Below are 25,358 nucleotides of genomic sequence, written 5' to 3' on the forward strand. Positions count from 1 at the left end.
TGTAATTGCTGGTCAGACTGAAATGCTTTATGAACACTGGCCTATTGCAAATCATCTTTTCTCTTGAAGATTTTCTTTTTTTTAAATATTATGCTTTCATAAATCTTCAGGCATAAGAGAAATAATTATACAACTTATTCACATTCACATTATTCATTGGTGATCAAGTGCTGCAGTATGACAGGATGCAATTTATTAATGATGCTTATCAAAAGAGAAGCAATCTCTAATCTCATAAAATAGCTGATGCTTAAACCGAGGTTACCATAATGATCAACTAGGAACTACAGGCACATCCTGAAAGTAATAAGTTATCCCTAATTCTAAAAGCTATCTGTGACAAAACTGGCTCTTTAAAATGATATTATGCCACATGCAAATGTTCGCTCCTGCTGCCTTTGGAAAAGTTCCCGATCCAGAGAGTGATTTTGCTCTAAAACTCATTGCTGGCTACAAACTGGGAGGCAACTCTCAGCCTGAAGCAGAGAAAATGGAGGATACTGAATCTCTGCAACATACCCATCAGTTCCTCCTTCCATAGCTCAGTGGGCAAACACGGGAGTGCACAGGCCTCAGAAAATGAAATCCTCTTGAATATTCCCATTAGGTTAAACCCATTCAGCTTTTGTCACTGCCAGAAATCCCCACGCTCTACTTTGGTACTCATCTGTTCTGCTTTTTTTTTTTGCTCATTAGAAGTAAAGGATAAACTATATTTCCCACCTTGAAGACAGAAATGGATTTAAAATGGACTATCCCTGAACAAGATTCTCCTTCAAGGGTGTAGATGAGGAGATAAAGATAAATGGCAGGAGCGAGCACACCAGAAGCTCCCTTGTTGTCATATTAGTGCTGGTTTCTTCATTGATCTTGGGTAACTCAGGGAAGTTCTGCCCCTTAGAACTTCTCATTAGTAATATGTGATTTATCTACTTGCTGGTCTCGAGATTTGTAATGAGCATGAGCTGAGACTTGCTCCTGTGAGCACTTGTGTATGTTATTTCATTTGTGCAAAGTAAGCAGGAGCAGAGCAATGTTGTCTAGGAGGATGTGAAGCACTAACGCTTGTGGTATCTCAGGAGCAGACCTTCACGTTGCTGTGTGCATTCAGCGTTATGGATAGTAGCTAAGCACTAAATATCTTGAAGGCACTTGAAATTAGTAAGGAGTCACTTTTTATTCACATTTAAAGGAATCTGTCTCCAATTTCTTGCATAGTCCAGAGTAAACAAATACAAAGCTACAGAGGTAAAAATGGACAAAAGCAAAAACGATGAAGCAAAGTAAAGGGACTGCAGGACAGGGAGCGTTTCTGCAGCAGCCCTGGCTGGCACGTGCCTGTTCTTCCTTTCAGGTCCCAGTCAGTGGTGGAAGCCGGCACGCTGAAGCACGAGGACCTGGGGGAAAGCGAGAACACCCAGCCGCTGCTGGCCCTGGACTGAGCCCCCCGCACCGACCGCAGACATCCAGACCCCACCCACCCAGAAACCACCAAGCACACGATACGCACTCACACACGTGTTTCGCTTGAGAACAAGTCCTTCATCTTTCTTGACTGAGTAACAACTGCCACCAGCCACCTGCCCATGTGGCCAACGCTGAACAGCATTTCTATTGACACAGGATGCGAAGGAAGACACAGTCGGGGTCTGTCCATATGTAAAGAGCTTGGTCTTCTTTCCTTTTCAGACTTCTGGCATTAAAAAATTGGAAATGGTGGGACTGCCTTCTCCTTTTAAAGAAACCAGTGTGTGTCAGTAGAAGTTTTCCTGAAGTCTCCAGCAGGGATGCTCAGTTTTATAGAAGCTAAGGTTAAATGTGTATTAAAGCAAAGCATCTTCAAAGTCTGCACAGTTTAATGTGGCTCCAAAGGCAGAAACAGCATTACCTACAGTGTGTTTGAGTTCTGCAGAAGGATTTTGTATTACAAAAGTAAAAATCAGTGCCAGCATAATGCCGTTCAACGTGACACTTTGTGATTGCCTCATCCATATTGCTTTTAGGGGGTCACTTATTTCAGTATCTAACAAAAATGATTCTTAACTTTTGAAACCCTTACAAAACTGTCAGCTATGTGGAATGAGCTGCGTGGGCAGCAGGTACAGACAATTTGGAATGCAATTATTTAATTTTAACGATGTGTTTTTCCACAGGCGACTCGGGAACCCATTAGACGTGTGCGTGCACATGCGAGGGGGTGCCAGGGAGACCCACTGGACACATTCACTGGTGATTAATGGTTCATTCAGATTTTTTCATTAAGGTCCCAACCGCAAATAAAAGCTCTGCTGAGCCATTTACCCCCCTCCCCTCCTGCAGTCAGTGAAAGGTGTAGCCAGAAGGGAATGCTGATTGCAGATGCGGACCACGGTTAAAATGAGAAAGGAAAACTTACAATTAATTATTCAGTACAAGCTTCTGCTAGAAGGAAATGTGGACAAACAGAAGAACTGAAATGCCAAAGATCAGTTTGTTATCTCTCTCTCTGCTCTATCTGCAAGAAGAGTCCCATCCCTTCATTGAAATGGAAATCAGATTAAAGAAATAAAAGAAAAATTGTTACCAAATTGCATGAGCAGTGACTTTATTTCCTAAAACAATTACAACCACCATACATGCTTTTTGTCTTCAATTTAATTGCCGTGCACTGACAATTAACTAGAACATGTGGTTGGCACTAACGTATCAAAGATAACCGCGTAAACCATACATATATAAAATGAGATGATAACTCAGAGACTGCACAAGGGTTTTTTATACAGCTCTGGAACATCCACCGGATTCATAAGCAATGCACTGAAAGCGGTGGCCTAGGCCAGCTGGACATGGTCATCCCTTAACAAATGGAGTAACAAAACACTGCCTTCATTCACAACATGTTATGTTTGCACAGGGCAGAAAGGACACCCTCCAGATCCCATTAACACACCTGGGGTGTACCTGCTTGTATGTGTACTGGGCACTCTCATTCACAATAACCTTCCTCTGCAGCACTGTGTTACTGGGGCAAGGCCTGGCCTCCACAGTAGAGAGTCTTAAAGGCAGTGAATGTTCCCAGCAAAGCAACACAGGAGTCAGAGAAAGCAGCAGACACTCTGAGGCTTGCAGGAACATTAAACAAATGACTGAACCCATTTACCTTTGGGTTTTCTTCCATTCTGCTTCCTTATGGCATTATAACCCACTACAGAAAGCTGTGACTGGACACAGCTCCCCGAGGCTCATGAAGACTCTCAGACCTTTGGATTGGTCACGGCAAACTTGCTTAAAGCATAAAGTAAATCGAACATACATAAAAAAGACAAAAACAAAACAAGGCAGACATGGCATACTATACTGCAGCATTAGTGAAGTAATACTTTGGTTTGCAGTTTTTCACTGTTAATACACTTATCTCTACTGGCACTGAATCTTTGTGATGGCCCACTACTGCTCATTCAAGTATTTACTTACTACCTTACAAATGCCCTGTGCTGGCATTTCACTCCATAAACAAAACTAAAGAATGAAACATTTATATTGCAATAGTGTCCAATCTGAAAAGCATTTCTATTCACTCCATGCATTGGCATTCCCAATGTATAAAAAGCTTTTTCAACATGAAATACTGGATGGCAAAGAGGAATAACTAAAATAATATACCACTTATTCACTGCCTAATTTCTGTGTTTTGCTATATATACTCACCATTTACATATCGAATCCAATAAATGTATCTAACAAAAAGAGATGCTCTCAGCTCCTTGACAGGTAAGCAGAGAGCAGAATCACTTCAGTGCTGCAGCAGCTATTCACAATAAACCTTGTCACATTCAAGGCACTTAAGATATCAAATGGTCAATATGTCACTACACAGTTTAATGAACAGTGCCACTCAGGCACACACATTCTGGGTAGATAACTTTGATCTATTTGCCAATTGCAATCTGTACATATAAAGCACGTGACTTCAAAGGAACAGTGAACAATCAGGACAGCATGATTTCTTATAAATAAAGCTCTGAAGTTTTTACCACTCCTTTAGTGTTCACTCTGTGCTATAGAAACTAAAATGCAATATTAATAAAAGCATTCCTAAGCCCTTAATTTTGGTTTAAACAGTTCTCAATTACTTCTTTACGAACTATGTCTTTATTTTACAGAATAGCAAAATAGTTTATAATCTGTACTGCTTGATAAGTGTACAGAGATACAAAGCGCACCCTGACTCAACAACTACCAGAACTACTTTTAAAAAATTGTACTATGATTCCTTAATATAAAAAGTACATTATTTCCAGTTTTATACATAATTCTCCTAAAGCCTCCAGAAGTATTTTTATATTTTCTAAAGTGTGAAACTTATAAATCTTTTCAGTTTTCATGATTATTCACAGAGAACTGTCACCTTACAGCAGACGGTACTCTGTGTTATTGCTGATACGGACAACACATTAAAGTCTAATAACCACTGCTGCCCAAAACTGACTCGTGATCAGAGAGGGTGTATCAGTGTGTGTTCTGTCTATCTTTTACTAGTCAGAAGGGAAATTAAAGTGCACACCTCCAGAAATGGGTTACAAGAGCTTATGGTGCAATCATCATGTGTTACATGGCATCACAAGATTACTTAATAAAATACAAAGTCTGAAAAGCATTCAATTTGTGGGAATGCAAGGCTGCTGCCTATGTTTTGCTTAGCAAATGTGGCATTATGATCATGCAGCATGTGCTATTTATACCTACAATACTTAGGTGATGTAGTCTCTGCAGCACAAAATCATAGAACATTAAGCAAATAAGACAACTGTTCAGTGTCCTTTAAACAACGAAGCCAAAGCTGTGAAGACTCAGTAACCCTAATGTCTCCTTGCTTAGTACCTGTCTCTCTCAACCTTCACTAGCAATGCCACTGCTCTTGATGAGCTTGACCAGACGCCAGCATCCCAGCACACCTATCCATTCCCCACTGGCCTTAAAGGTGAGTAGGTAACAGCTGGTTTCAAACATCATCTGTGCAAACTCTGGTTTATTTTGTTAGTGTTCTTAGAAGTTAACTGTGGAGGCTCCTGCACCTTCCATCTCCTGTCAAACAGCAAGAAACCAACTGGTTAAACATCCAGTATTTCTTTCTTAAAAATAAGGCTTTTTTAACATATAGTAAACTCCGGGTGGCAAATACAGAGTATACTGTAAATGATGCTGTGATAAGACTGCTTCAGAATTGCATCATACATTTCAAGACAAGGAAAACACCATTAGGTCAATTAAAGGACCATTCTAGCGCTGTGTAGGATGCTGGCAGGAGAAGTTAATTCAAGTTAATAACCTGCAGCTCTTCGCTTTGCATTCCAGCAGGAAACCTGGAAGGACCCCGTCCTTATGCAGCTCACCACATAATCTTAAGAACTGAAGAGCACTGTAAGAGACAAGTCTACAGATGTCATACTTGTTCAACATCTTCCAAAGTCACATTACAAAATTGAACTATTTTCTTTTAGAAGAACAATGCTTTACTAAGAAGTGGATTATGCAAGTTTCTGTTTGCATTTCCAGGAAGGCAAGAGAAGGTCGCAGTTGGCAAAATGATATCTGTTCTTATACTACTTTTGTTGTGCTACAGCACAACATACAGTATATGCTTATAGCTAGAGATGTACTTTGTATATACATTATTTTTAAAAATAGTGGTTGATTGAAGAAGATCTGTTCATAATTGTGCTAGAAAAATTGTTATTCAGGTAGAAAAAACCAACAAAATACACAATCCATTCACATTATCTACAGTTGATAACATGTTTTATACCTAAAGCAGTTAACATTACAACTGCACAATGGTTTTCAAAGTTGATCGGATGCATGTGTCTATGAATATCTTACATGCTGCTTCCCAGAGGGAAGCCTGGGAAGTGTTTCCCGGATGTGTTATTGCAAATCTTGTGCCTGAACATGGCCGGGCAGGTAGATGACTGTTTTTGAACATGTCATAGAGGCATGGTAAAAACATCTGCACGTTCCTCAGCTTGAAAATCCAGACCTATATTGCTCCTTGACTGACAAGATTTGTATTTTCAGACTTGCAGCCAGAAAAACAATACATATCAGTGCTATATCAGTATGAAACAAACATGGCTTTTTTTTTTCTTTTTCTTTTGTCTTTTTGTTTTTTAAACTCAAGTCCTCTGTGACTGTAGAATGTCATCGTTACCTCTTCTAACCCTTACAATACTAGCATTCTTCATATGCTGGATAAAATAATCCTGCATGTTTCTATTTGCATACTCTGAAGGGTTAAAGGTCCTCTGCTCTTCACACCAGAAATAATCCCTTAAATAGCAGGAAGGGTTCGTCTCTGTTGTGCTGTTAACTCAGGGTGCCACACATCAACAATGAATATCAGGCGATAACTTTCAGCATCCTGCCACACTTCGTGCTCAAAAGAGTCATCAAAAATAAGAACCTTCCCTTCTTCCCAGGTTCTGCAACACAAAAAAGAACATGCTTTAGTGCAGTATTTGAAGTGCTATGACACATGCAAGCTATATACCAGCTCTGAAGATGTTCTCCTACATGCGAGAACTGTTTAAACAGTATATATTGCACAGTCAGGAATTCGGTACCTAATATTAATATACTGGAGTATCAGTGATTTAATTGAAATATGCTACAGGAAGATCAGTCTAATGGAGCTTCATATTACTGAGGGACTGTTTTCTCTCCCTCTGCCTAGTTATGGCCACATGTGCCCACATACATATTCAGACATTTGCAATATTTGTTATTTATTTAATTTTAATGAGTTTAGTCCAATAAGCTGGGAGCATTCATCAAGCTCAGGGGCATAATACTGGTACAGTAATCTTCTCTCTCTTTTCTAATCAGATATACACTTAATGAGTAATGGAAACTGATGGAATGATGAGAAATATGGCTTGAAAATAAATTACTTTAAATCAATCTGGTTTTTTTTTTTCCTGAAAATCAGAACAGCAGAATTGGGTCCTGATCCTGCTTTATAATTTCAGGGAACATAATAGTCATATCCCATAAATCCATTCAAAGCACAGAGCCTAAAGATTTTTCTTCATAGGAAAGTCGCAGTGATGTAGCATGCACTGAGTCAGGTTATACTGTTAAAGATGAACTGAAAGGATGAGACCACATAATTTAAACCCCTTCTGCTTGCCAGAGATCACTGCTAAGACTAGAGACTTCTGCTAAGGCAGAGATCACTGAATTGGACCTAAGTACTCTGGGTTACTGTTCATTGTAATGTGTAAAAGCCAAGTTTTAACAATGGAATCTTTCCAAGATCTGTACCTCTGTTAGGCTCAAAAAGGGAAACATAACTTACACAAACTGGCTTATTTTGGAACACCTCCACTGTTTGAAAAATTAAGAAAATGAGCAGATTTGAAAGTGATGGCAAGAGCCAATGGAGATTGGAGATATCAATGGTTTACACAATCAGCATTTCTTTCTGCTTTATGAAGTATAGAATCACAGCACAATTTAGGTTGGAAGAAACCTCAGAAAAGCAGAGGCTTGGAGCAGATGACAAGAGCAAGACTTACTGCAAAGTTACATCCAGCGCTGAGGCTAGATGAGATACCTCAGGTTCTCATCTAGTGGATTTTCTAATATCTGCAATGATGGGCATCACCTCTCTGAACCTTTCCTCAAGTGTCACATGCTCCAGAGTGCAGAAGAGGTAAAAAACTGCTCCCCTCAGACTCATTCCTATGCACTTACTAATACAGTTCAATGCGAGGTTAGCCTTCTACCACAAAAGCACATGTTCAACATGCCTACTTGGACTCTTAGTCCTTCTCAGTAAAGCTTCTTTCTATCCAGTCCCCACCCAGCCTATACTGTTGCAAGGTGTTATCTGTTATCAGATTGCAGGGCTTTGCCTTTGTTGAACTTCATGAAACTTCATTTTGCCCACTTCTCCAGCCTGTTGAGATCTGGATTCATAATTTCGAAAAGAGATTTAATGCCTGGTTAACTGCAGCCCCAATACTGCAAAAATCAGCATATGATCAGTGAACATCAGACATAATGCCATCACACTGTCACTGCCCTTCAGATCTCAATCTTGCCTACTGCACTTAGACACAAGTAGTTGGTTGTGTATTACATGGTTCGCCCATCATAAAGTTAGGCAGTGGTACAAGAAAAGCAAATTTATTTTACATCGCAGCAAGACAGAAGCATTTGTTTGATTATTCATTGAGTCTCATCTGAAGGGATGTAACAGTCAGTCAAGTCAGTAACAACCAATGTTACCTCCTAAAGTCATCCTACTATGAATACATAATCAAGTTTTTCAACAAGAAAAGCAGTCTGTGAGGATTGATGCCCTTAAAGGAAATTAGAAACTGAACAGTAGTGATGATAAAGAAGCAAAGATCTTGTCATCAAAAATGGAAATAAATTGCTTAGCTCGTTCAACTGTGTTCATTCAAATGGAAAACAATTCTCTGTTTTTTTTTTTCTTTTAAAAAAAAAGAAAAATCGGAGTGAAAAAATGAGATCTGAATTCCTAAGTCATCTAGGTATTTTTGAACATTTAACTCAACAAAAGCAACATCTAACTATCAACATTTGTGAGGATGTCCTGTAATGTTCTGAAGGAAAGTGGAAATTGAAATGGGATCATTTCAGCTGAAATGATAATCTAAACATATTTTAAGCAACAGTGGGCAACCAGCGCAACAGTGAAAAGTTCATACTGCCTTGCACATAGACATCAGTGTTGAAGGCCCACATAATTATCTTTTGCAGGTTTTAAGTATGATCATGTGTTTTTTTTCTGCTGAGTCAGCTATCCAATAAGAAAAATGTTTTATGCCATACTGGCCTCGAGTGCATCTCTGATTCTCTTCTGCTGCATTAGAATTACCTTGGTATTACTCAAATCAATGTTGTAATGTGGTAAAGAATCAGTTGGTTTTTTTGTTGTTGTTGCTGTTGTTTTGATTTTTTTTTTATTATTTTTATTTTTAATTAAACCAAGGCTGAACAGCACTGCACTAAACATCCTGAAAGTGTAAGCCTAGCTAAGGATAATAAAAACTCCAAGTATCCAGATGAAATAGCTTCAGAGGTTAGAAACTGTATCTATCATTTGCATCAATCATATCAGGATGGGCTGTTTTGCATAACAAAGAAGTCATAAAGTTGACAGAACTATTAGCCCCTTTTGCATAGATTACAAAACCCATAATTAGTATGCAAATAAGTATTTTCCAGATGCCTTTATGGTGTGAGAAACACTTCACAGTGGGACCACAGGGACAATACTACTCTGGTCTGGTGCTAAGCCACTTTGGGGTAGTTTTATATCACCTGCTCAGCTCTTATGTCACTCGTCACAGATGAGATCTTGGACTGACTTCTGCTTAAGGTTGTAATTCTGCATCTTCGTTTCAAAAACATGATTACCATGTCTGACAGATGCTTGATTTCTGATAACTAGATGGTATTTACCTACCATTTCTGTATGCTGCACCCTAGGCTTTCCAGAATTTAGACTTCAAAATGGCCCAATGACCTCAAATTACTATAGCTATGCTGAGTAACAATGAGGTGCACAAGCTCCTGGCAGCAACCAAAAGACGCTCCTGCAAGTAACAGAGTAAATCACGCTACTAGATAGAGCTGAGTTGCTTGTCCATCAAGGAATGAGCTCCGTAGCAGCACTGCCCCTCTAAACACACACTGGGTGACATAGAGGTAATGGGCACAAAATTCTCATGGTTTCTCTACATTGTGCATGCAGCAGTGGGGCAGGAAGCCAGAAAAGGATAGCATCAAAGCCCTGTCAAACCTTCATGCTTGTGCCAGCTCTCCTCTTTGAAACTACCAGCTTCCTAATATTCGGATCCACTAGGAGAGGAGAAACTGAAAATGCAAAAGATACGATTTCTTCCTGACATAATTTCTTTCTGTAGCAGTTCACCTCTATCATCTTTTTGTGGGGAAGGAGATGAAAAAACGCCTTTTCTTTGCCATCAGTGGACATACTTTAAATGAAAACCCTGTCTTTGACTGTATAGCTCTTGACAAAATCAACTAAAGTTAACACATTCCAGCACAGGCTGTAGTCATCTCTTGAATGCGAGATTTACATTTCAAATGAGCAAGTTGGATGCATAAGAATGAGTCTAGTTCAGAAGCACAGAAACTGACTGAAATGCTCTGACCACAGCACACCAGCAACAACAGACATTTCTCCACTCTGCTCTGACGTATCCCTGATGTTGAGGGACTGTTGCGACCAATGGGGGTCGTTAAATTCATTTTCCACACCACTATTCCTTCTGTTCAGATTAAGGCAAAGAAGAGTGGTCAACTACAATAAGGGGTGGTGAGTTGTGGACACCTGCTCCCTTGGAAGGGGATCAAAACCACCACTTCACACAGGCCACAGAATAGCCACCTGTGATAATACCTTTAAGTCACTACAGATCTGAATTCACAATAATGTCCCACAGTGAAAAGACCCCACGTTTTCCTGTTAATCCATTAGGTATCTCTACCGTCATCCCAATGTCTAAGTTAAACTTGTTTTGGATACTGGATTGGAATGCTGGAAACAAGCATGTTTGTCACAACCTAGGCAGTGTAGGTTTTATAGTTTATTTAACAGTCTGACACAGTCAGTGTTATGTTGGCAGGGTCCCTAACACACCTACAGTGACATTTTTAACAGTTGCATAATTGTACCTTCAAAAATTACGAAAATTTCTTGTTTTACTTATTTTCAGATGTTCTGGAAAAAATATTTGCTACATATTGCACTCATGCAAACAAGAATGGCATTCATTTCACCATATCAAATAAAACTGTACAGTAGTACCACAAAAAGAATTCAAAATCAACACTTGTTGCACTCAGATGCTATAGACAAGACACTCAGTATTCCAAATAAATATATTGAGATACAAAGTATTATTAAAAGTCCACCTAATTCTGCAAGTTAAGTCTGCAAGTGAAAAGCAATATAGTTAATATTTTTAAACACAGGAAAATATAGTGTCACATAAAAATTCAACTGGAATGGTTTAAACTAAATTCTCTTGAATTAGAATGAATGCTTCAGCTAGGAACAAGGCTTCTGCAGAAATACAATAGTATTTAGTCACAGTGGTGAAAACAGGACTATAGCTGTTGCTGTATAAGTAAAGATTAAGTACAGAATTCAATGTCAAAATAAACAAAAAAATCAAAGAAAAACAAAATAACAAAAACACAAACCAAACAAAAAAATTAGATCAGATAGAACAACTCTTTTGGCAAGTATATTAGATTGGCATTGTAAAGGTAAACACAGATTTCATGGACTAAAAACATTTTTCCCCACATTACAACAGAATAGAGCAGCTTTGTCTCTAAAGATTTTTCTGGCATTGTTTGACAACTGTCATTTATATGTTTATACCAAGAGTGAGGGTGTAAGTTGCCTGCTTAAAGAAATACATAGTACCTCCTGATCAGTAAAACATTCTTTTTTTCCCCCTTTTCATTATGTGCGTTACCACAGCTTTTCAGGGTTGAGGACGGTAGGGGGAAATTAATAACAACAAAAACAAACAACCTACCAAAAACCCCAGACAATACCTGTTTTCTTGGGCACATCGAATTCTGCAGCCTTCTTTAGGTATCACTAAGCCCAAATGCATCCTTAGCCGACAATTGGTGGGCCCTGTGTGGGGCCAGACATGAGTTCCTGGAAGCATGACAGAATATTTGATCTGCAAGAAGAGAGAGAAGCCTTCAACAAGGTCATTTTTGCAACCGTACTGCCTTGAGTTCAGGACTTCATTACATCTCTTCCATGATGATGTCACATTCTATTAGTCTCAGCAATAATTGCGTATCCTCACATCCTGAAGGCGTTCAATACTGTGGTATGCATGTATATTTTTCATTTTGTTTCAGGCTGAAATGAATAATCTCCTATGTACCAGTAGAAAAACGTCCTATTTCCTATGGAAAGACCTGCAGACACACTTATCATTTAAAAGGATGGTCCACAGGAGGCACAAGACATGCATTAGCAAGAGTGACTGGCTGGTGGTCACTCTCAGATAACAGTGGGATTGTGAAAGTCACTGGTAGTCTTGGCTGAAGCAACCATGCGTTAGTGGAGTCCAGGATCATGGGAGTAGGGAGATGGGCAAAAAGCTGGAGTACTACCCACAGCTTCAGGAGAGCAGACTGGTTTATTCAGGGATCTGCTAGGAAAAATCCCCAAAGACACAGTGCTGGAGAGAAAAGCGGTACAGGACAGTTGATTTATTTTTAAGGATCACCTCCTCCAAGCTCAAGAACAGTTTATCCTCACAATTAAGAAGCACAGAGATCCTGAAAAACTGAAACAAAGAGAGGAAGCATACAAGAGAAAAAAGCAGGGTGAGGTCATCCCAGAAGAACACATTCAGAGTGCGCATGGATGAGGTTAAGCGTCAAAGTCAAAGCTCATCAGTGAGATCCAGAGATGAAACTGAACGGCATCAAGAACGATTTCAACAGGTACATTGGCAATAAAAGGAAGTTTAGGGAAAACACAGGCCTGCTGCTGAATGTGGCGGGAGATCTGATGACAAAGGCCATGGAAAAGGCTGAGGCACTAGATGCTTTTTTTTGCCTCAGTCTTTACTGGTAAGATTGACCTACAGGAATCCCAGGCACCTGAGAACAGTGGAGAAGACTGGAGCAAAGACTTACCCTCTTGTTAAGGAACATTAAACAAACTCAAAAAATCACTGCATAGACCCTAACAGGTTTTAATCAGGAGTACTGAAGGAGCTGGCTGATGTCAAAAGGCCACTCTCAATCTCTGAAAGGCTGTGGCAGGGGAGGTCCTAGGGACTGGAAGAAAGCAAATGTTCATGTTATCAGGGTGGGCAACAAGGAGGACCTGAGGAACTACAAGTCAGTCAGTTTCATCTTAGTGATGGAGCAAGTAACGCTGGAAGCCATTTTCAAACACATGAAGGAAAAGGTGGTTGGGAGCAGTCAGCATGGATTTACAAGGGGGAAATCATGCTTACCCAGCTTTCTACAGTGAGATGTCTAGCTTGATGGATGAGGGGAGATTGGTGGGTATTGTTTAGCTCAACTTTTGTAAGGCTTTTGACACTGTCTGCCAATAACATCCTCATTGACAAACTGATGAAGTGGAAAATAGGTCAGCTGACAGTGAAGGAGGCTGAAAACTGGCAGTTCAGACAGGCTCAAGGAGCTGTGATCAAAGCACAATACCCACAGCTCACCAGAGGTATACCGCAGGGTTCAGTATTGGGTCCAACATTGTTCAGCCATCACTAATGACCTGGATGAAGGAAAAGAGTGTATCTCTTGTCAAGGATAGAATATTGAGGAGAAAAGGCTGATACACCAATTTTTTTTTTTTTTTTGCTGCCATTTGTAAAGGTCTTGACAAATTGGAGATAGGAAAAAACATGAACCACATAACGTTCAGCGAAGAAATGAAAAGTCTTGCACTGGAGAGGAATAACTCCATGCACCACTTCAAGCTATACAACAACTGTCTGGAAAACAGCTTCACAGAAAAAAGAACTCAGGGTCCTGATAAAAAACAGCTTGAAACAGGCCAGCACTGTGTTCTTGCAGCAGAGAAGGCCAAGAGCCTCCTGGGCTGCTTCAGGCAGAGCCTTGCAAGCAGGTTGAGGGAGGTGATCCTTACTCTCAGCTCTAGAGAGACATCTTTAGTGCTGGGTCCAGTTCAGGGCTGCTCGCTCTAAGATAAACATGGACATACTGAGTATGTCTAGTGAAGGGTCACAAAGATAAGCAATGGACTGAAGCCTCTGAAATACAGGGGAAGGCTGAGAGAGATGGGAATGCTCAGTCTAGAGAAAGGAAGGCTCAGCAGGGATATTATCAATGTATATAAATACCTGATGGGAGGAGTGAAGAAGATGGAGCCAGGGTCTTCTCAGTGGCACTCAGTGAAAGGCAAAGAGGCAAGTCATACAGATTGAAATTTAGGAAATGTAATTTAAATGTAAGAAAAAAACTGTCCTTATTGTAAGGGTAACTGAACACTTGAGCAGGTTGTAGAGTTTCCATCCTCAGAGGCATTCAAAAATCTGACTGGACAGTATCCTGAGCAATCAATTAACCATACTTTGAGCTGGGAGTTGGACCAGAAGATCTCCAGAGGTACCTTCCCACCTCAACCTTTCTGTGATTCTACACCAATCCAATGAATAGAATGGATGAATATTGTGTAACAGGGGTGAGGAGCACCTTTTCAGGGTAGGTCAGGGTAGCTTTGTTAAATCCTGTTATTTTTAAGACATTCCCAGCTCTCCAATTATAACGAAGTGAGCATAAAGGAATGCGTGCCTAATGCCTTAGCTGTTCCCAACATCTGAGGTTTGAGCTTACCAGAGATGTCTTACAACACCAAGCAATAAGCTCCAGTGGCTGTGGCAAACACAGATGCTCCATTCCACTGCCTCTGCTACAGTGGGATGCATTAGCTTGTTTACCCTGTCAGACTGAAGAAAATCAAATAACTGCTACTACTGGCTATGGAGGGAAGTTACTGATATCTCATAGAAATACTTCTATAATGCTAAATATTTGCATAGTGGAATTATTACTGTCATGTATGTAATTTACCTCCACATATCTGTTTAGATGTGTCTGTGAGACATATATATACATGTATATATACACACATACATGCATGCTGTATTCAAGAATTACATGTAAATCTTCAAATATTCCTGAACTACAGACAGGTTATACTATGGTTGAAAACTAAAACTCTGAGGAGTTATACTGGGGCACACTGGGGTGCCAAAAATGATGAACAGAATAGTAGCTTTTTGCACTCTGGGATAGATTTGTTTTCAGCTGTGGATGCCACAGAAAGCAGTTTTCTTGGGGTTAGCCACACTGATTGTAAGGATGTCTTTCATCAGTTACATTCACTTCAACCAGCTTTTGTAACAAACTAATGAAACAATAGTCTTATTCATTGTCGTAACAGTGGCCATTCACTGTTCTTCTGCACAAAAGCAACAGTCTAATGGAAAAACTGGACACTTACACAAAAGGCTCTGAATTAGGATTATGCACTGTGTTTTTCAACTTCTGTATCCTTCGTTTTGCTTGCTAAAGCTTACAGCTTTAATAATTTCTTTGGAAAAAACATTCCGACCTACAGAATCAGTTGTTATCAATGTTGGGCCATTCAGTGGCATATGTGTATCTGATCCCTAGCATACAAATCTTCTGCATGATTTAATGAGGTTAATTTGTAGCAGAGTAATCAGCATAGATCAGGTACATGAAGCTAATTTTGTTGACACGCAAGGACACAACCCATGGATGTAAAGTTTCTTTCCTTTATGCGACAGCAGTACTGTTTGGCTTCTGCGAGGTGATTCTCATTCCACCTAATGCAGCCAGACTGGGGTAAAGATGCGAAGGTTATCACAGTGTGAGTCTGGCTCACTGATTTAGTTTTGTAACAAGATGTTTAGTTGAGAATAATCATAGAAAAATGTTGGTTAGAAAGGATCTAGTCCAACCTCCTGCTCAAAGCAGGGTTAGCTGTGAGTCAGATCAGGTCACTTAAGTCTAGGTTTAGTAATTTATACCATCAGTTGACCCATGGTAAACAACTACTTACCCTCCGTGAGCTCCCTGTGATCACAAGGGAAAATGGTTCAACTAAAAACTCCATGAGAAAGCTTCAGCTTATGTATTTTATCTTGTATTTGCTGAAGGCTTTTACAGTATTAACTTTGTTGTGTGTCTGAGGCATCACTAAATACACCAAGGTTGTGTGTCCTTCTATACACATTCATCAGCATCACATACTGCCAGCCTTAGGGATTTGCAAAAATGAAGAAGTTTGCCAGGTACCTGTCCTCTTCGGCAGCCCGTAGCTTCTGGGAATCTTTCCAGTAAAGCACACGTTTTTGGAACACCTTTACAAGCATTCTCATTTTTTCTTCCTAGTGAAAATAAGTGATGTAGCACTAATAAGTGCAATGAACAAACGGTCCCTTGTTTTCTGCTTTGCAGAACAGCAACAAAGCTGTCAGACAGCTGACACCAAAATCGGTAAATATTCCTATTCACATTTCACAAATTATGAAACAGAAGCGCCAGCTTACATGTTGTAATGTCAGAGCAGCCTGGCACTTCTTTGAGAAGAGTAGGCTTTCTACCTATTCAAACATGACTCTTAAAGTATGGGAATATTTTTATTAGTTACTAAGTATATAATTAAAGTACAATTGTTAAAAAGACAAATGCCAACGATATCATACCATTTCATCATCTATTTTGATAGACCTTGGCTGTTAATATTTTATCATACAGTACTCTTTCACGTGCAGAGTCTTTAAGAAATTCAGGTCATCCCAATAAATGAACTTTCCACTGCACAGTGACCAGCAGGTTTTTTAGAGCTCACATTCTTTTGCCCATACCATTTCTGAACGATGGACCTTACCAAGTGGGCAAAAAAACACTGAGGGTATGTCTTCTCCTACTTCCCTGTCCTCCTTCAGGCTGACCTGTACTATGTATTACCATGCAAAATTTTGGCAGCCCTGCCAAGAGATGAGTATTACCCTCAAGGGATTCTTACAGGAGCTTGTGGCCAGTAAGAATTCTTGTTCACTTTTGATGGGGTCTCAGACACTATTCTATTAGCTCCCTTCCCCTGCAGACTTAAATAACAGGTTCAGTGATTTAAAAGAAAATCAAAAGATTCAGGAAAAACTGTGTTGATACTCTTTTTTACACTATATTAATCTGAGAAAGTGAAACTGCAGAAGAGAAATACAAAATGTTTTACCTTGTTGCCATAAAGTAAATTGACTCCAGTCTCCTTTTTCTCGTAGATTCTCATCTTCAGGCAAGAAGAGGCTTCTTTTTTTATCCATCACATCAAGCCCCTCATCTCGAATGAGCTTCCAGTTTTTTTCTAAGGACTGTTACGAAAGCCATGTTACTGCACTGAGAACTTAATGTGTTTCACCTTAGTACCTTTTCTATTTTTTGCCTGCTGTTATTAACTTTCTAATTTTAAGAACACAAACACACACAAAAGTGTTCATCCTTATTACCAAGTTTCCTTATACATACCTATTTCCTTCTGACATGCTAAGGCAGGAACAACTTTCACAGCATTCTTCAGATTCAGTCACACTCGTATTATACAATTTCAATGGCCCCAGCCTCTTCGCAGATAAGGCTTGACTTTACTTGCTCTGATTAGCCAAAGGGCTCTTTAACAGATGATTTTATATTGCATGCTAAAAAGAGTCTTGGTCTTCTTAAGCACAGCACATGTTACCTGGAAGCACTCTTGCAACTGGAAAACCACTGTGTAAACTGAAACTTCAAGTGCTGACAGAACATCTCAGTTCAAAGAGGACAAATGCAAACAAGCTACTTAAGTTGACAGCTGTGATTTAAACCTTCAAAAAGGCTTGCAAAGATTCACTTACAGATTCTGATGCTACTGAAAATGATCAAATACGACTTGAAATGTCAGGTGACGATTTATGGATACAACCATTAACAATGTGTAAGCTGCCTTGTACTTCATACACACCAAACGCACAAGATTGTAGAATTAACATTTCTGCTCTTCTCTGCAGCCCTAGGACATTCTATTTGCCAAAATCAGATAGATTAGAAAACCTTGCATTCTGCCAGTAATAAGTCAGTTTAATGTTACAGCAATAGAAACGAGAAACCCACAGCTTAACAACAGATCTAGATAATAATGACACGACTTCCATTTCTCAGCTACTTACTTTATTTGCTAAACCATATTGTGGGTGAATAGTTTTCATTTTGCCTCTGTGCTCCTGAACAAAGCATTTCTGTAAGACATTTTCAATCAATTTCATACAGAAAACAGGCTGTGTTCCCACAATATGTCTGTATGGTGCATAAAGTCAAATAAAACTCCAAAGTGTCTGTAACAGAGGTCAGACAAGGTGATGTAACTGCCCCTTTTCAGCTGTGAATTTCTTATGGTTATTAGCCTTTCCCATTTTAATTAAACAGTTGCATTTTCCACTTGATTTTTTTTCAATTAAAAGAGAAGCTGATCCTGCAAAACAGATCATACATTGAAATATTATAAAAGACTCAGGAAACAAAGCTATGGCTAGAACATGCTGTCTGTAATACACTGACTACTTCTCACTACAACCTTTTTAGGCCTGTTAAGGTCAAAGAAAATTAGCACTGCACTTCTGTTATTACAGTATTCTCTTATTTTGTTTTCCCTAGCGAACTGCATTCTCTCATCCATTAGTAAAGGTGAAAAGCACTCATCCTATTCTCTCTCACTGATGGATTTCCATAACTCTTCTTCAGTGGCTATCATTAAGAATATATATTTTCAAGAATATCTTTGTAAAACTGATTTTTCTGAAATATAGAATATAAAATAGATAAAAAAATTCTAGATAATCATGATGAACATGGGAACAGTGCTGGTACTGATTCAGTGCTACCATTTCTACAGGAGGAAAAGCCAGCTCGAATACTTGAATACAGGCTGGAGACGAGAAACAAATGAAAAACTTGCATTTATATAGGCCTCATTTAACAGTGATACAGATAAACTAAACTGGAAAACTTTGAAAGATAATTCAGACACCTAATCCTTTAGGTGGAAAAATGTAAGGAGGAGTTTTCACCCATGCAGACGGAAAGGTGCATGAAGAACACTGGTGGTCCAAGGAGTTGTCCATAATGGCAGCTTTGTCACCGCTAATTCTTCACAAGCGATCAGCTGAAAGTCAGCCTGCAAAGTTCTGTGTTTGTCCTTGCCTTTAAAACCCCTTCCCTAGCACTTTTGCATCCAAGTGATTTGAATACATATAATTGATTTTGAGCCAACTCCTCAATGGTTTTAGATATAACTGCCACTGAAATCAATAGGGTTTCTGTATTCTTGAGAAACTGGACCCCCATCTATAAAACAGATAATGCTTCAGTATGAGAAATATGCAAGTCCTAGGTAGAAGGGAAGGTTACAGGAGCCCAAACACAGCTCAGCCCTTATCTCCCTGATGTTACAGACTCTTAACAATACACTGAAAGGCAGGAACAAATGGATGAGGCCAGGCTCTTCTCAGTGGTGTGTAATGAAAGGACAAGGCAATGGTCTAAAACTTGAACATAGGAAGTTCCATACTAACATGCGGAAGAACTTTACAGTAAGGATGACGGGGCACTAGAACAGGTTGCCCAGAGAGGTTGTGGAGTCTCCTTCTAAGGAGATATTCAAGATCCATCTGGACACCTACCTGTGCAACCTATTGTAGGGTACCTGCTTTAGCAGCGGGGTTGCACTCGATGATCTCTTGAGGTCTCTTCCAGCCCCTACAATTCTGTGATTTTGCAAACGCATAACACAATTAAAACACAGTAGCCAAATTGAAGACTTGGACTTCAGGCTACTGATCCAAGAGCTAGTATCTACAGAAAAAAGTTAAATATGCTCATGCTCTATAATATGTAGGAATACAAGCCTCAGGTTGCAACAGATTCATATTATATTTGCTCCAATATTCTGCTTTCAAGTGAAGAATCAGGTGGTGAACAGCATTTGGAGCATATGTACTTGTTTCTTACCAGCTGATTCCCATAAACCTCCATATGGCTTTTTAAATACAGTTCCTAACAATAATGGTACTTTACAGTTGCTTTACATCTGGAAATAGTGTAGATTTTATTGGCAAAGAAATTACAATACTTAAACAGGGATTTCTTAATTTTGTTTTATTTTTATGTATGACTATATTAAAAATATTTATTCTGTGCTGTCAAGCACTTTTCAAGGCATACTCATAAATGCCACAGTCAGAGATTAAGAGTTTAGTACCCTCCATGCGTGGCATAATCACTGACCACATGTGCATTTTTATCCATTGGGCTACAAAATAAAATAATGGTAGGTCTCCAATCCCTTTCACTTTGTTACTGAAACAGAGTAAGAAAACACTCACAATAATTACAGTGTGGGGAGTTCAGATGACCTCCAGGCAAGGGCCAGTTTTTAAAGCCATCCAAAATAATTCCTTGCACTCATCTGTCGCCCACAGTGCTTAAATATCAGCATGTGTAAACATCATCTTGCTCTTTTCAACACGAAGCTCTCTTAAAGCATCCAGCCACACTTTAGATGTACGATTCCATTAATTTTCACCACCAAATATGAGTGTCCAGATTTTATTAGCCAGACTATCTAGTCCTAGCTGTCTCTCTATAGAAAACATGACGGATAAGTGCTGTTCCCAGTACTTTCATTCTTTCTGTACTTTTTGTGCTGCACTTGAGACTTTTAACTAATAAAATCTAAACAATCAGCGAAAATTGTCTATACAAGATCCACTCTAATCAATAAGCTATTCACTGTAGTACATTGTTGGCAAAGCATCCTCTTAGTCCTTTCCAAAATCATAAGACTCAAAATGAGGAAAGGACAAAATTACCTAGATCGTTTCTCTTGTATTTGTTTAAACCTGGTGAAAAGTGTCTGAGATAGAATAGCATTGCAATTCTTTTATTTCTTATTTTCAGTGATTACCAGAACAGAAAAATAATGCTATACTGAGATTCTATGAAAGACACCAGAGATGATGCAATAACTAAGAAAGACCTGGAGAAGAAAGCTAATTGCCCCAGGCTAGGAGGGTAAGTTTTTGAAGATAAAAGCAAAATTTTTAGCTGAACTCAAACAATAAATGTATTGAATCTCCAGATCCAAAGCCCTGAACTTCTGTGGATCAGAAACATTTCTGCATAAGTCCCTTGACACACTTCCTAACTTAAACATTTATAGTTCCTCCTCTCTGAGAAGTCAGGTCCTCCTTTCTATTCTTTCAAAGAAACTACAAATAACATAAGAAAGCAAAAGTAAGCATTAATGGGCAGCAGCTAGAGAGATGCAAAGATCCTCTTTGAACCAGCACAGTAGCGCTAACCAGGATTTACCAATACTGTACATCTCTTCCTTGATTAAAGTAACTAAACAAAACATTTCTTTCTTAGACATCCCAGCTAGCAGCTCATAGAGAATTAGACAAAGTATGAGAATGTCTTCTCTAATCTTACCCATCAATCAGTTAAATATCAGGCCTAAGTTAGTTATCTAGGCTTTCACTGTATCTTTTTTTTTTTTCCCAAGCAAAGCAGTAGGGAAGTTAACACCAGAAATGGAGAGATATCATCCTAGGAAAGTAATTTAACACAGTAGCAATGAGCTGCCCTTTGGAAATGCCTTCTCTTCTTTTACTTGTAAACTAGATACACACTAGACTAGACTAGCACAGATAATTTACCTCATGTCCTTATGAGCACAGCTATGCGAGCAGAATGCCACTCAGTAGAGATTTATTAAACTGGGAGTACCGGAAAAGACAACTTTATTCTACAGTTTTTCCATAGAAAAAGCAAGTCACCATCAAAACTCACATCTCCATCTATAATCCCAAGGAACCTTGTGACCCTTTATAACAAAATCAAGCAAGGTCTGTGTTCTAACATGTTAGCAACCACAGCTGTGTTGGTTAACAGAATGAACAAAGACAGAGCTGTCAGAATGTGTCAGAGAACTTGGCTTTAGCATTGCCTCAGCTAGTCACAAATAAATCCTCCATTAGGACAGTTAAGCTACCAAGATACTGAAAATATTCTGTTTACATTTAACAACAAATGGCGAAACACAGGGAGAGAGCATCTAGGTCTCCAGTGCTTTATCCTCCATAAAACAATTCTCAATATCAACTACTATTATTTGGATTTGAAAGCATTTCCCACACGTTCTGCACAAGTGACAGAGGAATGAACACTGATGAAGCAGTAAGAAATAGCTGCCAACTGGATTTAGCTGTGTGGAATGGAGAAGTAAACCTTCCCCCCCCACCCTCCCCATTAACTAAAACATGTACAGAAATGTTGCAGAAACCAATAGTAGAAATGTCTTCAAAATATTTTGCTGCTACCTTCTGGAGAACGCTACTTCAAGTTTTGCTTGCAGCACTGATCGTTACTGGAATCAAGACTGCTCTTTTCACAAATTTGAGAACTTTTTCAGTTGGGGAAAAACACAACAACGCAATTTTTTCTGATACATTTAAATTACATTTTGGATTTATACTTTCAACTTGTAAGGTTATCTTGAATATATTGCTAGTGAAACACCTAAAAGAACAACAAAAACTTTTAGCGCAATGGAGTACTCTCTTAACTGGAGATATCTTTTAAAAATTACTTATGTGATATATACTTTCCTTTTTATTTGTCAAGAGTACAATAATAGATTTCTATTCCCTCCATCACCTTTATGTCAGGAAGTAGCTATTTCTGCATCTACCTCAAGAATGACTCCAATACATGCACAATTCAACATTTCCCATATGCTAGTCCACAAAGCTAATTGTTTCTTTTCTATCAGCAAGATTACGGTTGACAACCACTCTTCAATCTAAGTTTCCTAGCCTTATCTATGCTGTCATCAGAACCACAAAAAGGAGTATTTTCTCTTTTTTATTTTTTTCTTTCATCAATAAAATAATTATTTCACGGTAAGTTTCTAACTTGTTATATAATTGAGCAAAAGGAAACAAAGTCTCTGAGCAAAACTGTTTCTTCAAGCAAGCACTTGAATTAGTTGCGTAGAAGAATTTATAACATTTGTGTAAAATTGTTCTACATAAATAATGGATGCGCCATCCCTAGAGGTCACGCTGGATGGGGCCCTGCACAGCCTGATTTAGTTGGTGGCAACTCTGCCCACAGTAGGGGGGTCGTTGCAACCTGATCTTTACGGTCCCTTCCAATTTGTTCTATGATTCTATGACTCAAACACACACTAATAATCAAAACATACAGAAAAGGGGTACTTCCTTCCTAGTTTTTAAAATTATTACTGCTATTATTTTGGAGTTATGAAAGACCTGCTTAAGGACCTCTAACTTCAAAAAGAGGCAACTTTTGAAAATATAAACTATTATTATGAATAGTAAACAAACAACATATTTCATGTTGAATAAAAAGAACCTCCAAGAACTAAAATTCTGTATCATCATCTCTTGCAAAATCCATCCCTGGGAGTTTACGTTTGTTTCTCTTATGCAATAAAAATCTCCCAAAGAAGACACCAAGTATTATAAAAGGGACAAGGAACACAGCTTTTCCTAACTAAGTAAAAAATTTAATGATGTGTGTCCCAGCCATTGCCAAAGTTTGCTGCTATTCCGTACTTGAGATATTACAGTTGCCTACCATCCAAACTTTGGATTTAGTAATGATTTCAGTCATCCTATTCCCATTCTCAATTTTTAAAACGCCTAAGATCAATTTACTGTATCTTAGTGAAATCTTCCACTTAGTCTGAAATTGGTGTCTGGTATTTACAGGCAGTAATTCAGACCTCAGGGACAAACATTTTCTCTGCTTCACACCTTAAATTACAGTTGTTATTAAAAAAAAAATCAAATTAAACAGAGACAAACTTCCTTACCTTTACCAGTTCTGTATAACCAGTTTCCCTTGCTGTCCACCACGGCTGAGCTTTCAGTCCCTTGACGTTGTAGAGAGAGCGCTGCCAGACCGATGCAAAGTGACCTCTTTGGTATCCAAGCTCATACCACTTGTACGCCTAGAATATGGTATTTGTTAACAGTTAAATTCATATCAACCAACATTCCATACAAAAAGCTAAGGATCCATTTGATTCTGGGGATATTCTTCTACTACGTAGAAGGTATAAACACTTTAAGGAGAAAAAAATGAAAAATTGTCAATCCTCAGACAGATCAGTCAGCCAAGGTTGTCCAGTCCAGCATTAGCAAAACAGGATCCTCCTCACAATCACTGACATCAAATACGGGTCAGTAATCTAGGTGTTCACCTTGGATTTGGGAGATCCAATTGTTTGTCATCTTGGTCAACCCTGTTCCAATATGGCATCCTTCCAACATAAATGAACATGCTGTGGTGATGAAAACAGTGCTGACTTTGTTACAAGCTAATCTAATACATATGTGCACCTGAGTTTTCTTTAAATATTTGCTCTCATACAAGAACTGAGATGATGCTGTTTCATTTTACTTATTCTGCCCCTTTATTTCATGTGGCCAAAAGTCTACTGTGACTTATACCAGAACTTTACTTGTCATACTCTCCCTTTCCACAATTTGCATTAACACCAATGAGCTGCAACAAGATACTTGGAAAGAAGTCCAGCAGGAGTAATACTGCTTTATAAACAGAACAAGCTCCACACAGCTGTCTACTTCCTGTGCAGCATTGCTGCTAGAGCTGCAATCTTCAGACAACTTAAAAAACAATAATAATAGTCAGGGAGACAGGAGAATAAGACAGCTAGAACAGAAGGAGAGAAGCAGGCAGCAATTTCCACCTTGAACAGAAATCAGTCAAGAACAACCATACCTGGAACTGTTCACAGAAGCCTTCTCTACCTATACTACCTGACATTCACTTCTTCCCAGTCTGTGACCTCTCCAATTTGCCTTCAGCTAAGCATCACACATCCAAATTCAAAGCCCACTCTCACAATTCTTCATCTAATCTGCTATTTATTTTCACCTCATTCTACATTAGACAGCCTATAATGTCAACCCTATGCTTCCAGTCAGTACCCCCCATCATTTTATCATTGGCTACCTTCCCTGGTTGTATCTGTTCCCTTGCTAGGCTCTCAAAAAGCCCAACTCCACACTTTTGGACAACAGTTGTAAAACACCATACCCAATAGCTTCCTGTTATGGCAGCTCCTGTACATGACTGTTTAACTGTCACTTGCATTTCAGAATCTTCTGTTCTCATTCAAGAGCATATGGCAATTGTCCATTAATCTGCCCACAATCAATGTAAAGGCCAAAACTGAAGACTCACTGAGGTAAAACCCACAATACTAAGAGAGTCTAAGTTTTCTTCATCGGAGTACTCTGTACTCCGATGTTTATAACTCTCTTGAAGTATGAAGGAAAGGGTGCAATAGAATGTTGTCTTACTGTACTAATCGGAAGTACAGAAAAACAAAACAACAACAGACAATGTATAATGTATATGTATATGTAATGACAATGTATATTTCTTCTTTCTCCAAATAAGCATTTTTAGATTGTGCACTGGTAACAAAATTTACCTATTACCTTTGGGTAATATGCAGTATATCTTTAAAATTTCATCTTGGTTAAGACTCTGAAATGGAAGCATCGTGATTTATGGCATATGTTCCTCAAGAAATAAATTGTAATAACACTCGGGTAAAAACAGATTGTTCATGCTCATTGCCTGAATTCATTTGCAGTGATTGGAGT

The 25,358-nt window shown here is 38.9% G+C and overlaps 2 protein-coding genes across 6 annotated transcripts in view; one reads left to right on the forward strand and one right to left on the reverse strand.

The window, feature by feature from the left end:
- The window catches only part of CLVS1 (clavesin 1), an 87,462-nt gene extending 85,056 nt beyond the window's left edge, over positions 1–2,406 (forward strand). Inside the window, exon 5 of the mRNA XM_021389063.1 lies at positions 1,355–2,406. Within this exon, the coding sequence (XP_021244738.1) occupies positions 1,355–1,442 (88 nt within the window). The 3' untranslated portion in view covers positions 1,443–2,406. The remainder of the gene's footprint in view (positions 1–1,354) is intronic.
- Positions 2,738–25,358, reverse strand: part of ASPH (aspartate beta-hydroxylase) — a 110,115-nt gene continuing 87,494 nt past the window's right edge. For all 5 annotated transcript variants that reach the window (XM_021389058.1, XM_021389057.1, XM_021389061.1 and 2 more), the window contains 5 exons: positions 23,534–23,671; positions 16,838–16,973; positions 15,895–15,986; positions 11,605–11,738; positions 2,738–6,458 (listed from right to left, as the gene is read on the reverse strand). In XM_021389058.1, coding sequence (XP_021244733.1) covers positions 6,308–6,458; positions 11,605–11,738; positions 15,895–15,986; positions 16,838–16,973; positions 23,534–23,671 — 651 coding nt within the window. In that variant the 3' untranslated portion in view covers positions 2,738–6,307. The remainder of the gene's footprint in view (positions 6,459–11,604; positions 11,739–15,894; positions 15,987–16,837; positions 16,974–23,533; positions 23,672–25,358) is intronic.

Source organism: Numida meleagris, chromosome 2, assembly GCF_002078875.1.
Source record: "Numida meleagris isolate 19003 breed g44 Domestic line chromosome 2, NumMel1.0, whole genome shotgun sequence".
Lineage (NCBI taxonomy): Eukaryota > Metazoa > Chordata > Aves > Galliformes > Numididae > Numida > Numida meleagris.